Genomic DNA, 22,108 nt, shown 5'->3' on the forward strand with positions numbered 1-22,108 from the left:
CGGACACAGCAAGGGCTGAGGAACTAAAGCAACATTGCTATATAAAACTGTATTTGTGGGAGAATAACATGTCCATCATCTACTACAGACAAAGTGACAGTGGGTGAGGGGAGGCACGACAGAGACCTGATACACTCTGGCCTTCTTGGCCACACTCTGACCCCAGCTGCTGATAGTAAAGGAGTTCCAGGGATTGTTTATGCATGAGCAGACCCCTTACATGCCACATAACCACTCTGGGCCCATAGACCTATACTCAGTCATTGTCCTTTGGTCTGGGCCTTTCGGCATCTGCATTATCAAGGACTGAGGGGTGGCTCCTGTTGGAAGTGGGGAAAGAGCAACTCCTGCTTTGTTCTTGTCTATGTTCCAGAAGGGAGATAGAGTGAGGGTCCTCCAGATGGATAGGCTTGTCTACCTTTACCTGTGATGCTCTGACTGATTTCCTTCTGTCGTTAGACTGTTACGCCTTCAGGGAAGCTTACCTGCCCCTCCACCTTCCACCCTTTCCACTTCTTTTTCTTCTCCGACTGTCTGGGAGAGAGGAGACACCTTTTGTCTCTGCTCTCTCTCTCCTAGCCATGAGGTCAACTCCCACAACTGGGTGTTGCGCCTCCAACTTAGTTAGCTAGTTAGAACTAGGTATGCCTATCTATCTACTGTGTATTTCTATAAATAAAGTCGCTTTTCTTATTTTACTAAGTCTTAAGTCTCAGTGATCTCAATGCAAGGTAAAAGCTTGCTTTCTTAGGTAAACGCACACACTGGCACTCACGCATCTCAGACTGAGTTAGTCTGATAACATTTATACAAATTTACACAACAACAGCTCCGCCACCTCTTCTGATGGCTCCAGGGATTCCTCCCAGAGGGCCCCTCCAGGGGATCCTCAGCTCTGCTTCTAGGAGACCCCGTGTGGTCCTCAGAGTTCTCAGCCTGTGGAGTCAGAGCTGGGCATGATAACAGGAAACATTTTCAGCCTGAGGGCCGAATTCCCCTCTGGGGGCCACATGTCAGTGGTGAGAGGTGTCAGAGGCAAAGGGGGTGGAGCAAAGTAGGTATGTTTTACCGTTGCATACTAAGCTAGTTTACACACACACTCCTTTAAGCGAGAGGCATTATCAGAGCTCAGGGATGCATTCCTGCCAGACAAGAACAAGGAAGGTGCAAATCAGGGCCAGGGCGGGTGGCCTAGGGAGAGACCCTGAGGTTCCCCACCTCTGCCCTACCCATTGCAGGCCTTCTTGCATTTCTCTGTTTTTCTGGCCCCATAGATTTAGGCATAGGCGCAAACTTGGGGGGGCTTTGGGGCTCAAGCCCCTCCAGATTCTTCTGGGAGGAGGCTCATCCCACACCAAGGCAGCCAATGCCAGGCAGTATTGACAGGCTACAGGATGCACTCGGTTACAACAGCCAGGCCTGGCGCAAGACAGAGGGCCCCTCAGGCACCAACATCCCCCGCATGGCCACCCTGCATCCCATTTCTGCCATCAGCACATGCTGACATAACAACGCTGAAGCCTGTGCAGGCCGCGGGGGGAGGAATTCTCGTGGGGTGGAGCACCCACTCCACAATCACCGTAGGGTTGTGGGGTGTGATTTGCAACTGCAAATTATGCTCTGTGACTCAATGCCATTGTGGATCACAGAGTAACACCCTCCCAGCCCCAACCTGGAGATCTAGGCAGGGCCCCCTCAGGAGCAGCAAGGGTCCTCAGCCTGTGCCCCACCAGGCCTGACAACAGCAGCAGCAACTTGGGACTGACCCATCTCTCTGTTGTGTCATGCTATGATTTCCATGATTCTTTGGATTCACCATGGATAGATTTGTTAATTAGAAAGTAGAAAGCTCATTCTGAGGTTGATGCTTCCACTGGTGAAAATACACCTGCAACATCATGCAGCGGAGACCTGCATGCAGGGCCAGGAGGAATTCCCACTACCTCTTCCTTGGCAGGAAACTTAGCTAAGTGGGATGGAGAGTCTTCAGAGGTGAGAGCTCATAATGTAAGGGAAAGCCAGGACAACAGTGCCAAACCAAGCTAGTTGGAATAGAACCTATGAGTGGCTCTCTTATGATATGGTAACAGACAAAGCATATTGTGACATCTGTTGCTCAGCAGCAAATGACATGACTGTTCTTCCAAATACATCAAGAGACAAGGGGGTGGTGGAATGGGATTGTTTAATTTTGTTTTAACACTTCAAAAATAATTAATTGAAAAGATTGTTTGCATTCTTAATTAAAAGTGAAAGGTTGTATTTCAGCTGTCTGAAGATCTTTTGTTAAAACCAAACGTGTTTTACAAGTTCAACCAATGCAGCAGAAATAAGCACCGCTGAGTTTGATAATGCTTACTGCTAGGTAACTAAGCACAGGATTGCACTCATACCCCATAAACTGATTTATGATATTTTATTAGTAGGATTTGAATGTCTGTGTTTTTAAGGTGGAGTTCTTAAGCAGTGTATTAGAAAAGCAATATATCTCAGTGCCATTACTCTGAATTTTTCTTGGGGGCGTGGCTATGGGGTCTGTCAGGATGCAATTCACAATTGTTAGGAATTTATGGGCTACTTGGTTAAGAGTCTGAATTGAAAAGAAGAAGATTGCCACTACTTTGAACTCTGTGCATTGCTCAGAAACTGAGTTAGTGCACAGCAGCTATTTTGAACTCTGCACTGGCTCATAGACTACAACCATGCCCTTGTGATGATGATGATTTATGATTTATTAAATTTATATCCCACCCTTCCTCCCAGAAGGAGCTCAGGATGGCAAACAAAAACACTAAAAACACTTTAAAACATCTTAAACACAAAAGAGTTTATTACATACCATGATGCTATAATTTTGTCAATTTCATGTTGCTAAATCACTCTTCTGAATGAAAGAGAAACAAGACTCCTGCAACTGAATAGCCAGGGAGATTAAAATGTTCCCCTACACCCTCAGGCTTTTCTGTGTTGCATTGCTTAATGTCAAATCTGTGTCCATTTAGTCTCTATGTACATGCATGTACATTTGCAGATCTTAAAGTGACCATCCTAAAAGTCTATTTCACAGGGGGAGACCACTCTGATACCACTATAACCACTGGCCTGCACCCACCTTTTCCAGTGTTTGGTGCACCACCACCCACCCACCCTGGAATTGAAAAGTCTATGGCCCTGGATTTACGGGCTGCAGCAGGCCATGGATGTCTGCACTGATAACATTCTGGGCTGTACTTTCACAACAGATAAGCAGCTTAGATCTCTGCATGTGACTTGAACATCTCTCTCTTGGAAATGCTGACTAGATCAGATCTGAACTTCCAAGCACATGACTGGAACTGATTAACATCTGCAACTGCGTCACATAATCTGTGACAGGGATGGGGCTGAGTAAGCAAAGCACAAGCCCAAGGCTGCTAAACCTTGGGCTAAGGCGAGAAGAAGGTGTTGGGCATTCATTGGGCTTGAAATGTCTGAGTATTCTAACTGCATTTTATGTATTTTTTAATATGTTTTAATTTTTGTGGGTGTTTTATTGTGTACGATTTTGTGAGCTGCCCTGAGTACCCTATTTTAGGGTAGAAGGGCAGGATAGGAATATTTTAAATAAATAAAATATCTCCTACTCCTCTCCTCCTCACTTTACCCCAAATTTGGGAAGATGTAGCAGGAGAAGGGAAACACAGTTACCCAAAGGCTCTCAGGGCCTCCCCAACCCCACTCCCACCACCCCCTGCCAAAGGCTTGCATGATGCTGCCTGCCTTGGCCTGAGGCCGGGTGATGTTTCTGCACCTCAGTGGCGCATTCAGTGCTGATCTACTGATAGCTGTCCACTTTCACAGTGATGGTGAAGATGTGCACTGCAGCTGCTGTGGTTGCACACAGATAAGACATCCTTCCTGCTGACTGTAATGGAGGATACGCAGCGCAGATCATCTTGATCCTGTAGTTAGCCACACTCACGCTGGAGGCAGTGAACAATCTATTTTTGAAAAAATAACTTATTTTAACTGACTGCTCCCACAGGTCCTCCACTGTGATGCCAAAGGGTTTTTGTGCCCCTTCATTTGTCAAGTTTTTTTATGTGCTGACCATTCCCACGGGGCCCTTGCTGTATTAAATGGCTTTTGTGACCTCCCACAACTGGTTCTTTAATTAAAAAAAAAAATGATTTTGATAAAGAATAATAAATTATTTAAGATATTACAGCTGGTGGAAAAGTCTTTTGGAAGGCAGCCTTTAAAACTGCCATCTTTGCCAAGCCCACTTTTACACTTTGGCCATTTCCACTTGGATGTACACGGAGGGTTGACTATGGGTCTGTGCAGCCCTCAGCCACGGCCCACCTCACCCCTGGCAACAAAAGTTAGCTACCCCTGCTCTAAGACCTTCTTGCAATGGCACTTTGCCACAGTAGAGCATTTTTTGTGTCCACGTGCAGTGGTGGCAGAGCACTGTTGGGCCCCCAAGAATCAGGTTCATTTTTTGGAGGTGGTCTTGAGTTCAGCATTGCCTCTTGAGGCACGGGTGGCTCAGAGGGCTTCTTCTCTGTTTTGGTTGATATACCTGCGATGTCCATATTGGGAAAGAGATGGCCTGTCTACAGTCACCCTCACGCTGCTAATCTCTCATTTGAATCGCTACAGTGCATTGTATGTGGAGCTGTCTTTTGAAACATCTGGTTGGCCACTGTCAGAACAGGATGCTGGGCTAAATGGACCACTGGCCTGATCCACTAGGCTCTTGTTAACAGAGATGCCAGGGCTTTGCCATCTGCACTGACTTCCAATCTGTTTTGCGCCCAATTCAAAGTGCTGATTGTAACCTTCAAAGCCCTAAACAGTTTGACACCAGGTTACCTGAAGGATCACCTCCCACCTGGACCCTCACATCATCTTCAGGAACCCTTCTTTGGGGATCTCTGCCAAAAGCGGACAGGTAGGGGGCTCTGAAGGAGGTGTCATTTTCAGTGGTGGTGGTGCCCCACACTGAAGCCCCCTTCCCTGCCCCACCCCCATGAGAGACTCTTCTGGTGCATATGCTGTGGCCTTTTCAGAGCCAGGTGAAGACCTTATTTCCCCAGGCTTTTAAGAACATAAGAAGAGCCTGCTGGATCAGGCCAGTGGCCCATCTAGTCCAGCATCCTGATCTCACAGTGGCCAACCAGGTGCCTGGGGGAAGCCCGCAAGCAGGACCCGAGTGCAAGAACACTCTCCCCTCCTGAGGCTTCCGGCAACTGGTCTTCAGAAGCATGCTGCCTCTGACTAGGGTGGCAGAGCACAGCCATCATGGCTAGTAGCCATTGATAGCCCTGTCCTCCATGAATTTGTCTAATCTTCTTTTAAAGCCATCCAAGCTGGTGGCCATTACTGCGTCTTGTGGGAGCAAATTCCCTAGCTTAACTATGCGCTGAGTAAAGAAGTACTTCCTTTTGCCTGTCCTGAATCTTCCAACATTCAGCTTCTTTGAATGTCCACGAGTTCTAGTATTATAAGAGAGGGAGAAAAACTTTTCTCTATCCACTTTCTCAATGCTATGCATAATTTTATACACTTCTATCATGTCTCCTCTGACCCGCCTTTCCTCTAAACTAAAAAGCCCCAAATGCTGCAACCTTTCCTCATAAGGGAGTTGCTCCATCGCTTCTTTTGTTTTAAAAAAAGATTTAGTGTTGAGGTTTTACTCCAGTGCTGTTTTAACTGTTTTGGTTTTTATGTTCATTGTTGTATTTTTTATAGTTTATGGTTTTACATGTTTGTTGCATACTGTAGACTGCCTAGATACCTGATTGTTAATGGGAGAACCTTCTGCATGCAAAACATGTGCTTTGCCATTGAACTATGGTCCTTTCTTGAAGATCCTTCCTTGAGTCATTGACAAATTCAGGGCTTAAGAGGGGTGGGTGTGGGAAATAGTGCAAGAGAGAGAGAGAGAGAGAGAGAGAGAGAGAGAGAGAGAGACCACAGGAGATGTAAATGGCTAACTGCCCAAATTTACTCTCCACCTGAGAGGTGTGGCTCACCTTGAGCATGGCCCAGGACTCCTCCCGGGGCCCTTCTGCAGCAGCATGAGGCTGCTGGCTTTTCCTCTTTCAGCAACCTGGTCTCATGTGCCTCTGAGCCAGGAAAACAATGTTTGAGGGGGAGGGAGGGAGGCCTTGCTTTGGCTGTCCTGATGGATTATCACAACCTGTGGTGTTGTGTTGTCTCACAACATTAAGAGGTAAGCTTTGTAGTGTGCCCAGCAGCATTTCCCCCGAAATCTGTGGCTGTTTGGTGATCAAGGGGCACCGCTCCCCCTGAACTCTAAGAAGGGTGACTGCTTGACCTCTCTTTCAGAGTTGGGGTGGGTGGGTCATTGCAGCCCTTACAACCCCACAGAAAGTGAAACTGCACCTAAAACAATTTCAGGAAGAAAAGAGGATCCAGCTCAACCATATTTGGGGCTTGTTCTTTCTTTTTTATTATTATAATTGTGGCTTTTCATTGTGGAGAGTCACAAGGGGTGAGAGCCCCCCACTACAGGAAAGGTGTAACTGAGACACTTCCTCCCCCCCACTTCCCCAGGAGGTGAGAAGACCAAGGGCGGCAGCCCTGCAGGCATCAGCCCGCCGCCCAACACGGGCCCCACCTTCCACCAACTAGCAGCTCTGAGTCTCCCAATTCAAAGCGCAAGGAGCCTTCCAAATGTTTCTCTGCCCACTTCCCCTTAGCTCTAGGGGCGTCCCTTTCCAAGGCAGGGCAGGAGAGCTCCCCAGCCATCAAGGCACATCGACAGTCATTTGTCCAGACGGCGGAGGCAACACCCTCCTCAGGGCCACATTATGACTTTCATGGGCCCTAGGCACTTTTGCCTTTGTGGGCCCCTTCCTCCTTAAAAAAATATTAAAAATTATATTTTACGACTGCGTTGGTATAAAGATGAATATAATCCAGGCTGGATTATATTCATCTTTATACCAACGCAGTCAAAGTATGTATCTCGCTTACTGCGAGAAGTAAACTGCGCTGAGGCTAAGCAGGCCTCCTATGCGCCATCCTTCAGTTGGCGCCTATGGCCGAGGCCATATTGGCCATACAGTTTACCGTCACTAAGCTTCTCACTATAGTACAAAATAATAGTGCATATATCAAAGTGTTCTCCGTTTTGATTACTTAAAAGGTACATATTATAAGTAACTTCATCAGTAAGTTATCATCTATTTAGGTTAGCGATTACTTTATAGAAATAATTTATTAATTTTGCAAATACGGGATTGTTATTCACTAAATACATGTGAATAAATTTGAATGGTATGAAGTGCACATGTATATTTTATCGTGTCTATATTGTGTGCTTAATTATAACATTTAAAAAAACGGTTACATCTCAAATATACTCACCTTATTTCAGAATTGATGATAAGTAGTTCCATAAAATTATTATATGGATACATGTGCAAGAAATTATTCAGTAAAAATGCAAAAGTGTATTACTGATGGAAATTCCGTTACGGTGTAATATCCGATTGTTGAGTTGAGTTCTAACTTTTGATTTGAATTATTGCAATTAACAATATCATATAATATAAACAATTAAATTTTTAGATACTGTGATTTTTTTGTATTTTAATAAAGAATTTTCAGAGATATATTAATTTTTATCATAGTTTCAAAATGTCTGACGGCTATAAGAGAAGATATCAATCTGGAAGTGAAAAATGGAAGAAGAAAGATCTTGGAGGAAGGTTTAAAAAAATTGAAAAGTTCTTTGCTAAAATTTGTGACGGTAAACAATGAAAGCAGCTCGATCTGGTCTCCAGACAGTGCTACAAATTCTAAAGAACCTCAATGAACAACAAAGAGAAGGATCCTGTCAAAAATACAAATTCTATTAGATCAAATTCTAAAGAACCAGCTTCAGATTCCGAAGAAAGTAACCTTGAAGAACAACAAGAAAACCCTATTGCAGACACCAGTTTTAATAGAGCAGATTATGAAAAACCCACTTTAGATTCCAATTCCAAAATAAAATACAGTAGCGATCCAGCTGAATGGGTTGTAACACCTGATCTAAAAAAATATTATACAAAAAATATTCCTTCCCAAAATTTAGAATCCAATTTTTTACTAAAAGGTAAACTATTTGGTGATAAGATGAGATATGCGCAAAGGGAGTATTTTATCAGGCAAAATGAACAATGGAGAGGCAATAACAAGAGATCGGTTGATTTATTCTCCTTCTAGCGGTAAAGCATATCGCTACTCATGCAAACTATTTAGCACACATTCAGATATAATATCCAATCAATTTCAAACCGGTCTTGATGATTGGAAAAATGCAACTGTAAGAATTTCTTCTCACGAAATATTCAAAGACCATCTTAGTGCCTTATCATCGATGTCACAACATCGAAAATATACAAGTATTGATGCAGAAGGAAAATGAGAGATTGTTGCCTACTGGATAGAAGTATTAAAGAGAGTAATTGCAGTTGTAAAATTTCTGGCTGAAAGAGGATTAGCTTTTCGTGGTGATTCTCATTTGCATAATTGTTCCAATAATGGTCATTTTCTTGGTTGTATTGATTTATCAGAATTTGATCCATTTCTTTAAGATCATATTCGAAAGCATGGAAATCCTGGAAGAGGGAATGTTTCGTACCTTTCTGCTAATATATGTGATGAATTCATAGATCTACTGGGATCTAAGTTATAGCACAAATAATATCAGAAGTAAAAGATGCTAAATATTACAGAATCAGTATAGATTCAACCCCTGATATTAGTCACACAGATCAATTGACAATAATACTTCGTTATGTGCTTAAAAATGGGGAGGTGATCGAAAGCTTTCTTAAATTTGTTTCTATTGAACAGCATGATGGAAAATATTTGATGTTTTATGTAACACTCTCAAACAACATGATATCGATATAAAAAACTGTAGGTCCCAATCATATGACAATGGCAGCAATAAGAGTGGAATATACACTGGCGTGCAAGCAAGATTTCGTGAAGTTAACAATTTAGCCGAATGGGTTCCTTGCACCGCTCACAGTTTGAATTTAGTTGGTGTAGCTGCAGCAGAGTGTTGCACAGAAGCAGTCAGTTTTTTTAGCATCCTAAAAACAGTTTATACATTCTTTGCTGCCTCACCACAAAGATGGACAAAATTAAAGGAGAATATGAAGAAAGATACAAATATTGTGCACAGTTTATCTGAAACTAGGTGGTCAGCCAGGAACGATGCTACTAAAGCTTTTTATGAAAATTATATTGGAATTCATCAAGCTTTATTGAGTATAATTGAATGCGAGCGACAACCACCTGCTACTGTTCATGAAGCAAAGGCTCTTGTCAAAAAACTTAAGAATTTTGAAACAGCTCTGATGTGTGTCATTTGGAAGGACATTCTCCAAAATATTCATATTAATACAACTTTACAGCAGCCCGGCATCGAATTATGTACAATAATAAATCTTTACGACAGCCTTTTGTTTTATTTGCATAGAACACGAGACAAGTTTCACAAATTTGAGGATTTAGGGGGGAAAAGTACACCAGAATCTGAGTATAAAGTCATAGAACGTCAGCGAAAAAGAAAATTATTTTTTGTCGAAGTTAGAGTTAACAGTGAAACCGATGAAAGCATAAATTTAAATTCAAACGCTTCAGACAAATTCAAAACTCAAGTTTTTTATATTATTATAGACAGGTTAATAACAGAATTGAGAAAAAGACGAGCTGCCTATGAATCACTACATAACAGGTTTAATTTTGACAGATCTATGCTTGAAGATGAATTGTTTCCAAAGGAAAAGCACTGGTTGAAATATACCCTACATATCTCGAAGAAGAGTTTGTTAACGAATTTTTATCATTTTCGAGATGGTTTCCTGAAAAGAAAACCATGACTGAATTGCTTGCTGCACAAATTGAAAAAAAATCTAGTTACAAGTTTTCCCAATGTATATATCGCATTAAGAATTTATTTATCAGTTTTTGGCACAAATGTAGAAGAACGGTCATTTTCCAAATTAAATCGCATCAGAAACTACCTACATTCCACTATGTCACAAACAAAATTAACTCACCTCTCTCCACTCTCTATTGAAAGTGAGTTATTAAAAAACATGCCTGTTGATGAAATAATCCAGGAATTTGCCAATAAAAAATGCCATAAAGTTAAAATTTAGAGAATAAATTTGTGTTCTTACGTCGAAATGGTGTTGACTGAATGCAAATTATATTTATTTTCTCTTATAAGTTAATAAGTTAATATAGTTTATAAGCTCCAGTGAGAATTGTTATATTATCTCGGTGGTAATTAATATGTGACTGACATTTTGATTTGAATTGTATGTATATTTATTTTGGTTTGTATTTTATGTATTCGTATTCTATGTATGCAGTCGTACTCTCAAGGCCAAAAGGCGTGAAAATAAATTATTACTACTACATTTTAATTTTTTCTTATAAAACATTTTTGTGGGCCCTAAAAGTTACCGGGGCACAAGGTACTTATGCCTTCGTGAGCCCCTCCCACCATCATAACATTAATATTAAAAATTATTTTTGATGTAACTTTAAATACTTCAACATTTCATTTTTTTCTGTTTTAGGCAAAATTTAATAGAGTTTCGTGGGCCCTAAGGTTTCATTTTTTTCTGATGTGAGAAAAACAATAAAATATTTTCTTCAACCTTAAAAGTTCATTTTTTCCGTGCTGATTTTAAAAGAAAAAACATTTTCGTGGGCCCCTAAAAGTATCGTGGGCCCTAGGCACTGTGCCCACTGTGTAAGTCGGCCCTGGCCCTCCTTCCGGGTGCGATGCTCGCGGGGGGTCCTGCTCCGGACACGCCGGCGGCCGAGGAAGAGGGGGGCCCCGCAGCGGCGAGGGCACCGGGGGCTCCTCCGTCGCGACGCCCCCCGCCACAGCGGGCAGGCGGCCCAGGCTGGGTTCGCGACGGCGCCCCCACAGCCAGCAGCACCTCTTGGCTGGCGACGTACTGGCCGTCCGGCGGGGAGCAGCAGGAGCAGGGGGGCGCCGCCGCCTCTGCTCTGGGGGGCGCCAAGCAGGAGAGCTGGGAAATGGCCTCGCCGACCTCCGCGGGCGCCTCCCGGCCGCTCTTCCGCCCGGCGTCCTTCTCCGGCAGGCCAGCCCAGCGCTGGAAGAGAGCCGAAGGAGCCAGCCTGAGGACTCGCCTCTCCAGGAGCAGCAGGAGAACTGGGCCAGGCCGGGATGTGTGCAGTGCATGTCCGGAAGGGCTGGAGTAGCCAGAGGGGCCGCATGCTTTGGAAGGAGAACTCCTCGATGGCTACCAAAGGCCCCTGCCCGGGAAGCCACGGCGGCTGAAAGCCCTTTCCCTGGCCTGGGCGACTTTTGAGCGTGCGGAAGCCCGGTTCCCCGTGCAGCGGCCTGAGCATTATTTGTCCCCTGCTGAGGCCTGATCGGTTGCTCAGTCGCCCCTCCCCAGATCAGGGCAGTTACCTTGAAATTCCCGTTGTGGAACCGATAAAGGGGCTGGAAATATGTTGCAGGGGTAGGGACGTTTGCATAGCCATTGCCCTTGGACCTGTGGAAAGAGAAGAGGGCCTCAAATTGGCAAGGCAGCCCATGGAAAGCCCCCCTCGGCCCCCACCCATCCATTACCTCTTGCTTTCCAGGCAGGAGGCAGGCTATGTACCTGGTGGTGCTGGACTGCAAACACTTAAGCCGCCGGGGAGGGGGGTCCTCCCCCTCCCCCCCCCCGCAGAAACACAACCACACAATCACATCCCATCTACTTGCTGCATGTCAGAAGCACAGAGAACATCGTGCCTGCTTAGGGTGCCCCCCTGCTGGGCCAACTGTCAGGAAGACTTGCCTGCCCTGGAGTTCTGGGCTGGGGAGGAGAGCCTACCGGCATGCAGAGCAAGTCCCAGAAGGGCAGCAGGTGTGCATGCAAATGAATGATATGCACATGGAAAGCTGAACACTCAGTCTGAGCCCTTGGGTCTTATAAAGGCTGATCACCAACCAGTCCACAGCAGGAGGGAGAGAGAGAGAGATTGTCTGTTTGTCTTTCATAGGAGACAGACTCTTCTCTGCTGTGGGAACCACAAAAGCCTACCTTGCTTGTGTCTCCAGTTTCTGCACATCAGGGGAAGGGTGTGCATGTGATATGCACATTGCATGGTTGCAAGGGAGTGCAACTTGTGGCGGAAAACCCTAGGCCAGAGACCCTAACGCCTTCCCTGGCATGTGGTGAGCAAACACAAGGCATGGTGCTCACATGGTGCTCAGGCTGTTGTGGCTATCTTGATGCAATATTTCTAGGAGATGCCTTTTTGCCACCAGGCTCCTCTGTGGCACTCCTTCTGTGGCACTGGTGGCATTCCAGCAAGGACGCTTGCACATGGATCATCCCTGCCACCACTCTCCCTCCAGGACCTCTGCCAAGTGGCCAGCAGTCCCACCCAGGCAGCTGACCATGTGAATGAGTGGCGTACCTCCAGAAGATCATAAGGACCAGGAGCAGGGCTAGGAGAGCACCCAGGCAGAGGAGCGGGCTGAGCACAGACCTCAGCAGGTGGGAATCAAACTGCTGCCAGCTGCCTGTGGATGAAATCATCAGCCTGTTCATACAGTAGAGGATTGTCCTGGATTTGCAAAGAAAGAAGCTGCCTACTGAAGCAAGGAGCAAAATTGTGCTTTCGTAGCCTTTGCTTTGGAAGCTGAACTTTTGCCTCTGAAATATGTGAAGCTGCTAGTCAATGGCATTGTGGTGGCCAATATCTTCTGGGCAGGGCCAAATGCCCCACAGGCCTCACTAGCAGTAGCTATACACCATTCTTGTGCCCTGTTCCAGGAGCCTTTAAAACACCCAAAAAAACTCCAGAGGTTGCTGCCCTACAACTCCAATCATCCCTGACCATTGGCCATACTGGCTGCTGGGGCAACAGGGAGCTGGAGCTCAGCAACACCTGGAGGGCACCACATTGGCTACCCTAGTGAGAAGACTGTTACCCAGCGAATCTTCTGTCTGCTCAGCCTGACAGTCGTTTTAGACTCTTCCCTATCACTCGAGGCCCATGTAGCCTCGGTGGCACGGAATGCGTTTTACCAACTTCGGTAGCCCAGCTACGTCCCTATCTGAGTAAGGAGGACCTTACATCAGTGGTTCATGCTCTGGTAACCTCACGTTTGGACTACTGCAACGCGCTCTACGTAGGGCTACCTCTGAAGATGGTTCGGAAGCTACAGCTAGTGCAAAATACGACGGCCAGACTGCTAACAAGAACTAAGCGGTCTGAGCATATAACACCTGTTCTGGCTCGCCTGCACTGGCTTCCAGTATGCTACCGGGCCAGATTCAAAGTGTTGGTATTAACCTATAAAGCCTTATACAGCGCGGGACCACGATACCTGCAGGAACGCCTCTCCCGTTATGAGGTTCCCGTTATGAACCGGCTCGTACACTACGGTCTACTACGAAGGCCCTCCTCCGGGTCCCGACCCATAGGGAGGCCCGGAGGGTAGTAACAAGATCTAGGGCCTTCTCAGTGGTGGCCCCCGAATTGTGGAATAGTCTCCCCGAGGAGGTACGCCTGGCGCCGACACTATTATCTTTTCGGTGCCAGGTTAAAACCTTTCTCTGAGGCATTTTAATCTAAGTTATTTATGTAAATGTTGTAATTGGTATTTTAGATGATGTACTTTTATATTTGTTATATTGATCTTGTAATTTTATTATTGTATATGTTTCTATGTTTGCCGCCCAGAGAGCTGTTTGCTAGTCGGGCGGGATATAAGCTGAATAAAATAAATAAATAAATAATCTCCCCTTTTACGGGTGCTCATCTTCAAATAAGATGGACAGATAAGCCCCTCCAACAGAAGATGCCTTCAAATTGAGGACTGTCCTCTGTAAAGTAGGGCACATGTCCCCCTTACGTCCCATTCAGGGTGATTGCTTTATGGCCTTCCACAATTACACCAACAAGTGCAGAGCTTGCTAGTGACTGTGTCGATAAGCTTGAGACTGTGTGCTAGCAGCGTTGGGCAGGTTTGGGGCTTCCCCAAATTGCCCTTGGCCCCCTAGAAGTAGAGACGAAAGGCGTCATTGGAAACAATGTATTCAAATGGCATCAATGGTTTTTATTTAGCCTGCAGAGAGACAGGCAGAGACAATGGGGCTACCAGGCATCAAGCACCAAACACAGCACAGCCTCAGCACCACTTTGCACCAAACCTGGGGGAGCTGTCCACTTGGTGGTGGCACTCCAGTGACTCCAGTGGCTTCTATAGTGCCAGTTCACATCGGGGGTTTTGCAGCGAATTCTTGCAATGTAATCTACACCAGACTTGAACTCGTAGCCCTCAATGTCCACCCATGTTTCTTTGCTGACTAAGATCCTGGTCTGTGCTTGCTGTAAAGAGTTGGAACACAAGAAATGATACAATGAGATGGAATTCATCTGGGAGACCCTGTAAGCCATAACAAAAGCCAGAAAGAGTTGATCTGGCACACAGTGGGCGCTTCCAGGTGGGGACTTTATGTTGCAAATGGGTCATTCAGATCCATTTCTTATGTGTGCATGATTGGCACATTGGCTTCGATGTGTCCCCATTTTTGGTCACATCTACACCATACATTTAAAGCACATTTAATGCACACTTAATGCCAATTTAAAGTATGTGGCTTCCTCCCAAAGAACCCTGGACACTCTAGTTTGATAAGGGTGCTGGAAATTATATCAATGTGAAGTGTAAACTACAGTTCCCAGGCCTCTCACCTCCCAGGGAGCTTTTGCAGCCTTGAATGCAATCTCCCATTGAAAGTCATCAAGGAAAATGTCTTCGTAGGCCTCTGGCTTCTTCCATTGCATCCGACATTTGCTGGAGCTCATTTTGCTCTGCAGGTCAAAGGGTGGATCACATGCAACTGGAAAGAGTGGGACAGCTGAGGGGAGATGCTGCTGAGAGCTGAAAGCCCCCCCTCCCAGCAATGCTGGCTTGCTCTAAGAAGCTGAGGCAGTGGCTGCTCAAGAAGAATCAGATAGTGTTCAGTGGTGCCCATCACCAGGGCATCTAAGGCTGGAGAGACCTCAGACATAGAGGTGGAAGGGAGGGGAAAGGGTGAGTACAGAGTGTCCTTGGCAGGTGGGGGGGCACAAGCACATTGACCCTGACCCTATGCAAAACTCACTGTGCAACCTGGGCTCATACACTGCAAAGACAGGGTAGACCTGGCTGTTCCCCGGGGAGGAGGCATGCAAGGAGACTCCATATTCATCGTTCTCTGTGAACTCGCCCTCTTCACTACTCACAGAGCAGCAGAAATTGTCCTGGGCCTCTCGGGAGGCAGACAGGTTGCAGATGAGGTTACTGTAGAGGGTGAGGAGGCTGCAGAAAACAAGAGCCAAGAGGAGGTTCTTCCCCAGAGTCTGCAGCCTGGGCTTTCTTTGTGCCGGGGCTGAAGCCTGGAGGAGCGTGATGGGTAATAATGAGAAAGAAGAGAATGCCTCTGAGCATATGGAGTAACTGCTGTTGCGCACTCTGTCTCTCTCACACACAGACTCAATGACTAAGGGCTATTCAGCGTTAGTCCTAGACCCATCAAAATGAATAAACATGACTGACTTAAGGCCATTAATTTAAATGGGTTTACCCTGAGTAAAATTTAATTGAATACAACCCTAAAGAGTGTGTGTGTGAGAGAGAGAGATTGCCAGGCAACCTGGAAATCTGGAAGTGCTCTTTGGAGAAATTAAATATTGCTTGGAGATGGAGATTGTGTTATCCTGTCCACATACTATGGCAAGTCATCATGCCATTGGTCCCTCTAGCACAGTATGGTCTACTCTGATTGGCAGCTACTCTCCAAGGCCCCAGGCAGAGGTTGGCATTTCCCAGCCCTCCAGTGACTACATCCGGGGCCTCTTGCACCAGTTGAAGCACATGCTCTCCTCTCACCAAAATAATGCTCCCTCCCCTCTTCCGTAGCTGGAACAGCCCAGTTTCCTGGTCCACAGACATGTCCATATGTGGCCTGTACTGCAGAAGTGGGGAGGCTTTGCCCCTGCCTTTGATGGGAGGGCACCTTCTTGGACTTGCACAGCTGCTGGAAAACCAATGAGGGAGAGCCCACCCTACCCACCCCTGGAAGTGGAGGAGAAGGGCCGCCCCATGGGAGGGTACCTGGGCAGTCCTCTCAGAGTGTGACATGGAGTGTGTGCGGCAGGCAGCCTTTGCCTCTGTGGCCATGATCAGGTCCCAAGGGGGCATCTTCTTCACCCAAGATGCAATATGTTGCTGCTGCCACTTCCTGCATTGTGGCCTGACTGCTGTGCCCTGTGAAGTCTGCTCTCTGACCCATCAGAAACCATCGTCTCATCAGTGAAGATATGCTGTTCCCCTCCCAACTTGCAACCACAGATTGGAGACATGCTGGGAGGGCCCCCAGAACCAGAGCTTGGAAAAGTTACTTTTTAAAACTACAACTCCCATCAGCCCCAGCCAGCATGGCCACTGGATTGGGCTGCTGGGAGTTGTAGTTCAAAAAAGTAAGTTTTCCAAGCTCTGCCCAGAACTGCTCTGCAAAAAGCCTTGTGCCTGCCTAGCTGCCTTGTCGCGCCCCCCCACCACCATGACAAGGGCTTGGGGCATCCCCTCCATCACACACTGGCCTTACTCAGTGAAATTGAGGTAGAAAAGTCCCTCTCCCATGGTCTGATTGTGGTTCCACATGCAATCCATCCTGCGGCCCTGAGGCCCATAATTGTTCAGGCATCGCACATTGCTGGTGGAGACCCCTGCCAGGAGAAAGAGAAAAGGAGTCCAGGGAGGGCACTGTTGGGAGTCATTCAAACTCTCTCCCCTTCCCACCAGCCCCGCTTCCTCCCTTCCAAAAGTTGGCTTGAGTTCTTTCACAGGCAGGGTATAAGCTGTTGGAATGTATGAGGTTCAACTCCAACTTGGTGGGTTGAGGCTGCATGGGGTTAAAAAGGGTAGCTAGGGAGGAGACCTCTTTGGTTGCTAGGCTATACCTGTCCTTTGATCCTTGCAGTCTGTCCCCCTCCTGCTAGACTGATATGCAAAGGATGTTGATCCCAGTTCCTTCCCGCCTTCCCAGTTCCTTCTTCTCTCTCGAGAGGGGAGCAGACATTTTTCCTTTGTCTCTCCCTCTCAACCAGCATGAGAGCTGCACTGGGACCAGTGCATACTGCTCCAACATAGCTAGTTAGCTAGATATAGAACTCTTTCCTATCAAGCATGTACTTCCAGAATAAAGTAGTTGTTTCTTATTTTACATCTTAAAGTCTCTGTCTGACTAATTTGCAGGGAAGGTAGAATCTTAGCAAAGATTCAAACACACACACATAAGCTCGCTCAATACGCTCCGCTCTGCAACTCAATAGAATTCCGACATAAGCGTCCCACTAGGTGGGTCTTCCGCTAAAACCCCTGGCTAGATGGGATGAGGCTGCAACTGCTTTGCTCAGGCTGGAGAACCGGGACAAGAAGAACTGAAAGGGTTCAGATCAGGGTTAGAGTCTGAGTTGCTGGGAGGTTTCTAGAGAGAGCTGATCTGGGGGTTTCAGGGGAGTGAAGTTGCGGTGGCCTGTAATTGCTTCTGCCCCTCCTGATGTTTACTTGTGCAAGCACATCAGAAAAGGCCCCAGTGTCCCATCCCCCCCCCCCCGCAAAGGGGATGGAACCAGGAATTAATTCCAGATGGGGTAGTTCTTCCCACTCCTTCTTTCATTCGGTTAATAGCAGGGTGCTAGGAAGAACATTTCAGTTGGTAAAATGGCATGTGGGGCACTGATGCTCTGGTCAAAGTCATGCACACACACACACCACACCACCAATTGCTTTAAAGTTAAAGACAAACATACACAAGCATTGACAGGAGATATTATTACAGATCTACTACTGTGTGCATGTGTGTGTGTCTGGCCTCCTGTTTGACCACAATCCTGCATGTGCATCTGTGTTCAAAATGTTCATGCATGTACAACCATGCTCCATTCTCCCTGTACATATTGTGTCTGGGAGCTGCTCTCCCCCTCCCTGCCCCCTTGCCTCACCTACCTGGTTGCTGTCTTTCATCAGCTGCAAAGAAAGGGAAGAGGACAATCTGTACCAGGCAGGCTGCCCTACAGCCTTTCCCCATTGCCAGCACACCTGAAAAAAGAGTGGATGGTCCTGGCTGTTGTGAGGTGGAAGTGGCCTTGCCAACCTGCTGCTTCGCCAGCTCCTCCCCCACCTCAGGGCAGAGGGGGGGCAGTCTGTAGACTGGACTTAGTTGTGAAAGGATTTCCACCTGAGATGCCCAGTCAGACTTAAGCTAGGGGATGAATAGATGACCAGAACTTTCATGCACATTTACTTAGAAGGAAGCCCATTGATCATAATTGGAATTTTTTTCTGAGTAAGCTTACACTGTGCTGTTAGTAACATTAGCCAAGCAATAATGTGAGTGGGCAAACATATTTAAAACTGCATTTATTTCAGGAAATTAGAGTTCATATTTAAATCAGTTTAAACTAGAAATTCAAAAGTAGAATAAATTTCAAAAGTAACGGACGAAAGTTGAAAAAGGCAACAATATAAGCTTATTACCTGGTCCATGAAGATTTCTGAACAGGAAGGTCCATCAAGATATTTGGTCCCCGAAAAATAGCACTTTTTTTATTCCATCATCAAGATGGATGTTAGAAAATGTCTCTCAAACAAAGGACCAATAAGAGGGAAAACCAGTCCATGGCATGCACATCTAAGCAAAGCAGACTGTTTCTAAAATAAATGGTTTTCTGGGCACTTTAGCCTGAAACAAAATATCTCCTTTGGGCACAGGAAAAGGTTCTTTCTTGAATCTCACAGCTCTGCCTTTTAAATAGACAGGATCACTTTGTCTCAGAGTAGGAAAGTACATGAGAGGCTATCTAGTCTAATCCTTTACTGGTGCAGGAAATCCACAGGTACAGTATCTCTGACAGGCAGCCATTCCTGACAGGAAGCCATCCAGCAGAGCAAGCAAATTTAGATATTACCTGCCTTTTGTTGGAAGAGGGGCAACAGCAACTCCTCTTCAGGTTCTTTTGTTTATATTCCGGAAGGAAGATGGAGTGAGGGTCCTCCAGCTGGCTAGGCTTGCCCACCTTTACCTGTGCTCTTCTCTACCTAACTTCCTTCTGTTGTAAACTGATATGCTGCTCAGGGAAGCTGACCTGCCCCTCCTTCCTTCGTCATCTTCTTCGACTGTCTGAGGACAGAGAAGACATCTCTGTCTTTGTTCTCTCTCTTGAGCCATGAGGGCAAGACCCAAGTCTGGGCATTGCACCTCCAACTTAGTTAGAACTAGGTATGCCTTTCCTATCTACTATGTATTTCCATAAATAAAGTAGCTTTTCTTATTTTGCTAAGTCTTCAGTCTCAGTGATCTAAATGCAAGGTAAAAGCCTGCTACTTGGGTAAATACACTCACTGGCACACTCCAAGCTCAGACCCCTGAGGATCTCTGCATATATATACATATTTCCATAATACCTTTATCATAAATGACCTTGGCTATGGCAGTGAGTCTTTCAAATGGCATGCACATCTAAGCAAAGCAGGCTGTTTCTAAAAGAAATGTGGGAACTCAAATATAGAGCTAGTCAATTCAGTTCACCAAATGTTTTTTAAAAATTGCATTTATTTATGTTCAAAATGAAAGGCTTTAAAAAAAAGAAAAGGGGGGGAAGGCTAATTTCTTTCACTATTTCATCCCAGTTGGTGAATCTACCTAGACTAGGGAGCCACATGCAGCCATCACAGGCACACTCAAAGGCAAGCCCTTGTGGCAACCCAAGGCTACTTTTCAGCTAGATGGTGATACCTTTAATGCCCAAGTTCTGATCTGAGAAAAGAAATTATAGGCCAGGTTCCCTCTGCCCTCCTTTGCACCTTGATCTGACCCCTCCTGACTCTTACCCAGAGCACCTTTGGGGTCTCTTTCTGGCTGGAGTTTGTGGGATGGAGAAAGCAGGCTTTGCCCCTCACTGCCCAGGGACAGGGTGCAACTGGAGAGCCCACTGCAGACTTACTGTGCTGCTGTCTTCTCCAGCTGTGCCAGTGAAAATCTGCAGCGTCTCAGCCCCTTTGCTGATTAGAGTTTGTTCACCAGGCAAAAGAGTTTCTCTTCTAGCATCGCTGAACTCATAAATCTTGTCCTGCCTGATTTTAATGATAGCCTTGGTGGTCTATGGAGATTGTCTCTAAGATTTAATGAATTTGAGGAGCTAAGGCCCTCCTCCGGGTACCAACACATCAGGAAGCCCGGAGGACAGTTACACGATCTAGGGCCTTTTCTGTAGTGGCCCCTGAATTGTGGAATAGCCTCCCCGAAGAAATACGCCTGGCACCTACGCTGCTATCTTTTCGGCGCCAGGTTAAGACCTGGCTATGCTCCCAGGCATTTTAATGTGTTTACTTTTATATTTCTGTGGTTTCTGTTTGTGTTTATTATTGTTCGGCTGTTTTTATTATGATATTTGTATTTTAATCTTTTTGTACACCGCCCAGAGAGCTATTCGCTATGGGCGGTTTAAAAATGGAACAAATAAATAAATAAATAAATAAATAAATAAATAAATAAATAAACTGAATCTGTGGATCCACAAGAGTCAGGAATGGCCTGAAACAATCTTGAGCCTTTTTGACCTACAAACATGTCCTTCTCCTTGCCAGCTGTTGCAATGGGATCCTGGAGTCACCTGTTATCACCTGCTCTGCTTCTGACCCAGACAGGGCCAGCCCCACCATTAGGCAGAGTAAAACAAAGGTGGCAGAAGCTTGGGGGAAGCAGCAGCTCCCAGATTTTCGTCCTGAGTCTCCCCCCCCTCCCATGTTCATGTGTTGCCACATGCCTCTCCTGAGCTCCCTATTCTGGACCACTGCAGAGGAAGCTGTCCCATCACCAGTGCTGAATTAAGAGGCAACTGGCAGCCCAGACACCTTCTGTACCTGGGCTTGTAGGTGCAGGGATGCACAACCTCTTCCTTCTCTGCCATAGGGAACAAAATGTCTTTGGCTCAAAGAGAAGGATGGTCTCCCTGGAGAAAAGAGGGAGAGTTTCAGAGAAATCATTTGGGGGGGGGGTGGAGAGGCACCAGCAGGGAGATTCGCAGGTGGAGAAGAGGCTCCAGGTGGTCCTGGGATTGTTGCAAGGCAAAGGGGCTCTCTTGGAAATAAGGAAGGCCTTGGACAGCACTGTGGAAGTGGCAAGCACAGCTGTTTGGCTCGGTTGTTGGATTCGTACTCCTACCGCCGATATGTGTCCCTGCCTACCTATGCCATTCAATCAAGTGTGTGTCGGTGTGATGGCTGAAACTAAGCAGGGCTAGTACAAGGACTGCTAACAGTGATGTGCCTGCAGTTGTCCTGGTGCACTTGCACATGATCAGTGTGCAAATCCATGTCACTCTCTGGTAGAGCAGAGCCCCGCCGCATCTGCCTCCTCTTCTCTAGCACTCCTCTGAATTGTGTGAGATGGGGGCAAACCCCATAGTCTGCCGGGGGGGCTTTGAACATTCTCCATAGGCCAGTGAACAGCTCTACGTGCATCGGAAGCATGCCTCCACAGAGGGAGGGAGGACGGGAAGGCTTCTGCAGCATGAGGTTTTGGCTGCCTTCGCCACAAGGGGGCACCAGGGAGAGGAAGAAAACGATGGCAGGGTGGCCAGCGACTAGCAGAGCTAGAAGCATCTGAACCCCCCCTCCATCCCACCCTCAAGGTGGCAGAAGTGGCACCTTTCCTTTGAAACTCCCTCCCACTACATATCAGGCAGGCATAGTCTCTTTTGTCTTTTCAGCACCTATTGAAGACCTTCCTTGTCAGCAAGCCTTGTAAGAGCAACTTTTTATCCCAGTCTGTATCTGTATTAGATTTGAAATGGGTTTCTTTGTTTTCATTGTCAAATCACTTTGGCATGGGTTAGTGGAAATGATTCATAAATTAAACAAATTTCCACACCCGCTAACGCCACCCACCTCCCACCTTGGCTGCTGCTCTTCAGCTTCCAGCCCCCCCTCTGGGAGAGGCTCCCTCCCCCAGGGGGTTGCCCCCTTCCACCCAATCACACTCCAGAACACAACCCG

The 22,108-nt window shown here is 46.4% G+C and overlaps 1 protein-coding gene across 6 annotated transcripts; it reads right to left on the reverse strand.

Annotated features, from left to right (window-relative positions):
* Window positions 1-9,183: 9,183 nt before the first annotated feature.
* On the reverse strand, window positions 9,184-20,473 carry LOC133371949 (interleukin-9 receptor-like). Of its 6 annotated transcripts, XM_061600014.1 has the most exons (9): window positions 18,590-19,313; window positions 18,059-18,151; window positions 16,656-16,776; window positions 15,171-15,367; window positions 14,758-14,906; window positions 14,214-14,391; window positions 12,472-12,577; window positions 11,471-11,555; window positions 9,184-11,147 (listed from the first exon to the last, which is right to left on the reverse strand). In XM_061600014.1, the coding sequence occupies exons 2-9, from the start codon at window positions 18,138-18,140 to the stop codon at window positions 10,758-10,760; spliced, it is 1,308 nt and encodes a 435-aa protein (XP_061455998.1). In that variant the 5' UTR covers window positions 18,141-18,151; window positions 18,590-19,313; the 3' UTR covers window positions 9,184-10,757. The 6 variants fall into 6 exon arrangements, with proteins under 6 accessions (XP_061455998.1, XP_061455994.1, XP_061455993.1 ...); XM_061600010.1 differs by lacking the exon at window positions 18,590-19,313 and adding an exon at window positions 20,056-20,473 and having other exon boundaries at window positions 9,187-11,555; XM_061600009.1 differs by having other exon boundaries at window positions 9,187-11,555.
* Between the last annotated feature and the right edge of the window lie 1,635 nt (window positions 20,474-22,108).

This window comes from Rhineura floridana, chromosome 17 (genome assembly GCF_030035675.1).
Source record: "Rhineura floridana isolate rRhiFlo1 chromosome 17, rRhiFlo1.hap2, whole genome shotgun sequence".
Classification (NCBI taxonomy): Eukaryota; Metazoa; Chordata; class Lepidosauria; order Squamata; family Rhineuridae; genus Rhineura; species Rhineura floridana.

Excerpts from the sequence above, each read along its gene's own strand:
- LOC133371949 (XM_061600010.1), bottom strand. The coding sequence starts at position 18,140 with ATGGGGAAAGGCTGTAGGGCAGCCTGCCTGGTACAGATTGTCCTCTTC. Across the intron at positions 15,368-16,655 it reads TTCTACCTCAATTTCACTGA|CCTCCTCACCCTCTACAGTA; the intron begins GTAAGGCCAGTG and ends TGTTTTCTGCAG. Across the intron at positions 11,556-12,471 it reads GTCCTTATGATCTTCTGGAG|GTCCAAGGGCAATGGCTATG; the intron begins GTACGCCACTCA and ends CTCTTTCCACAG.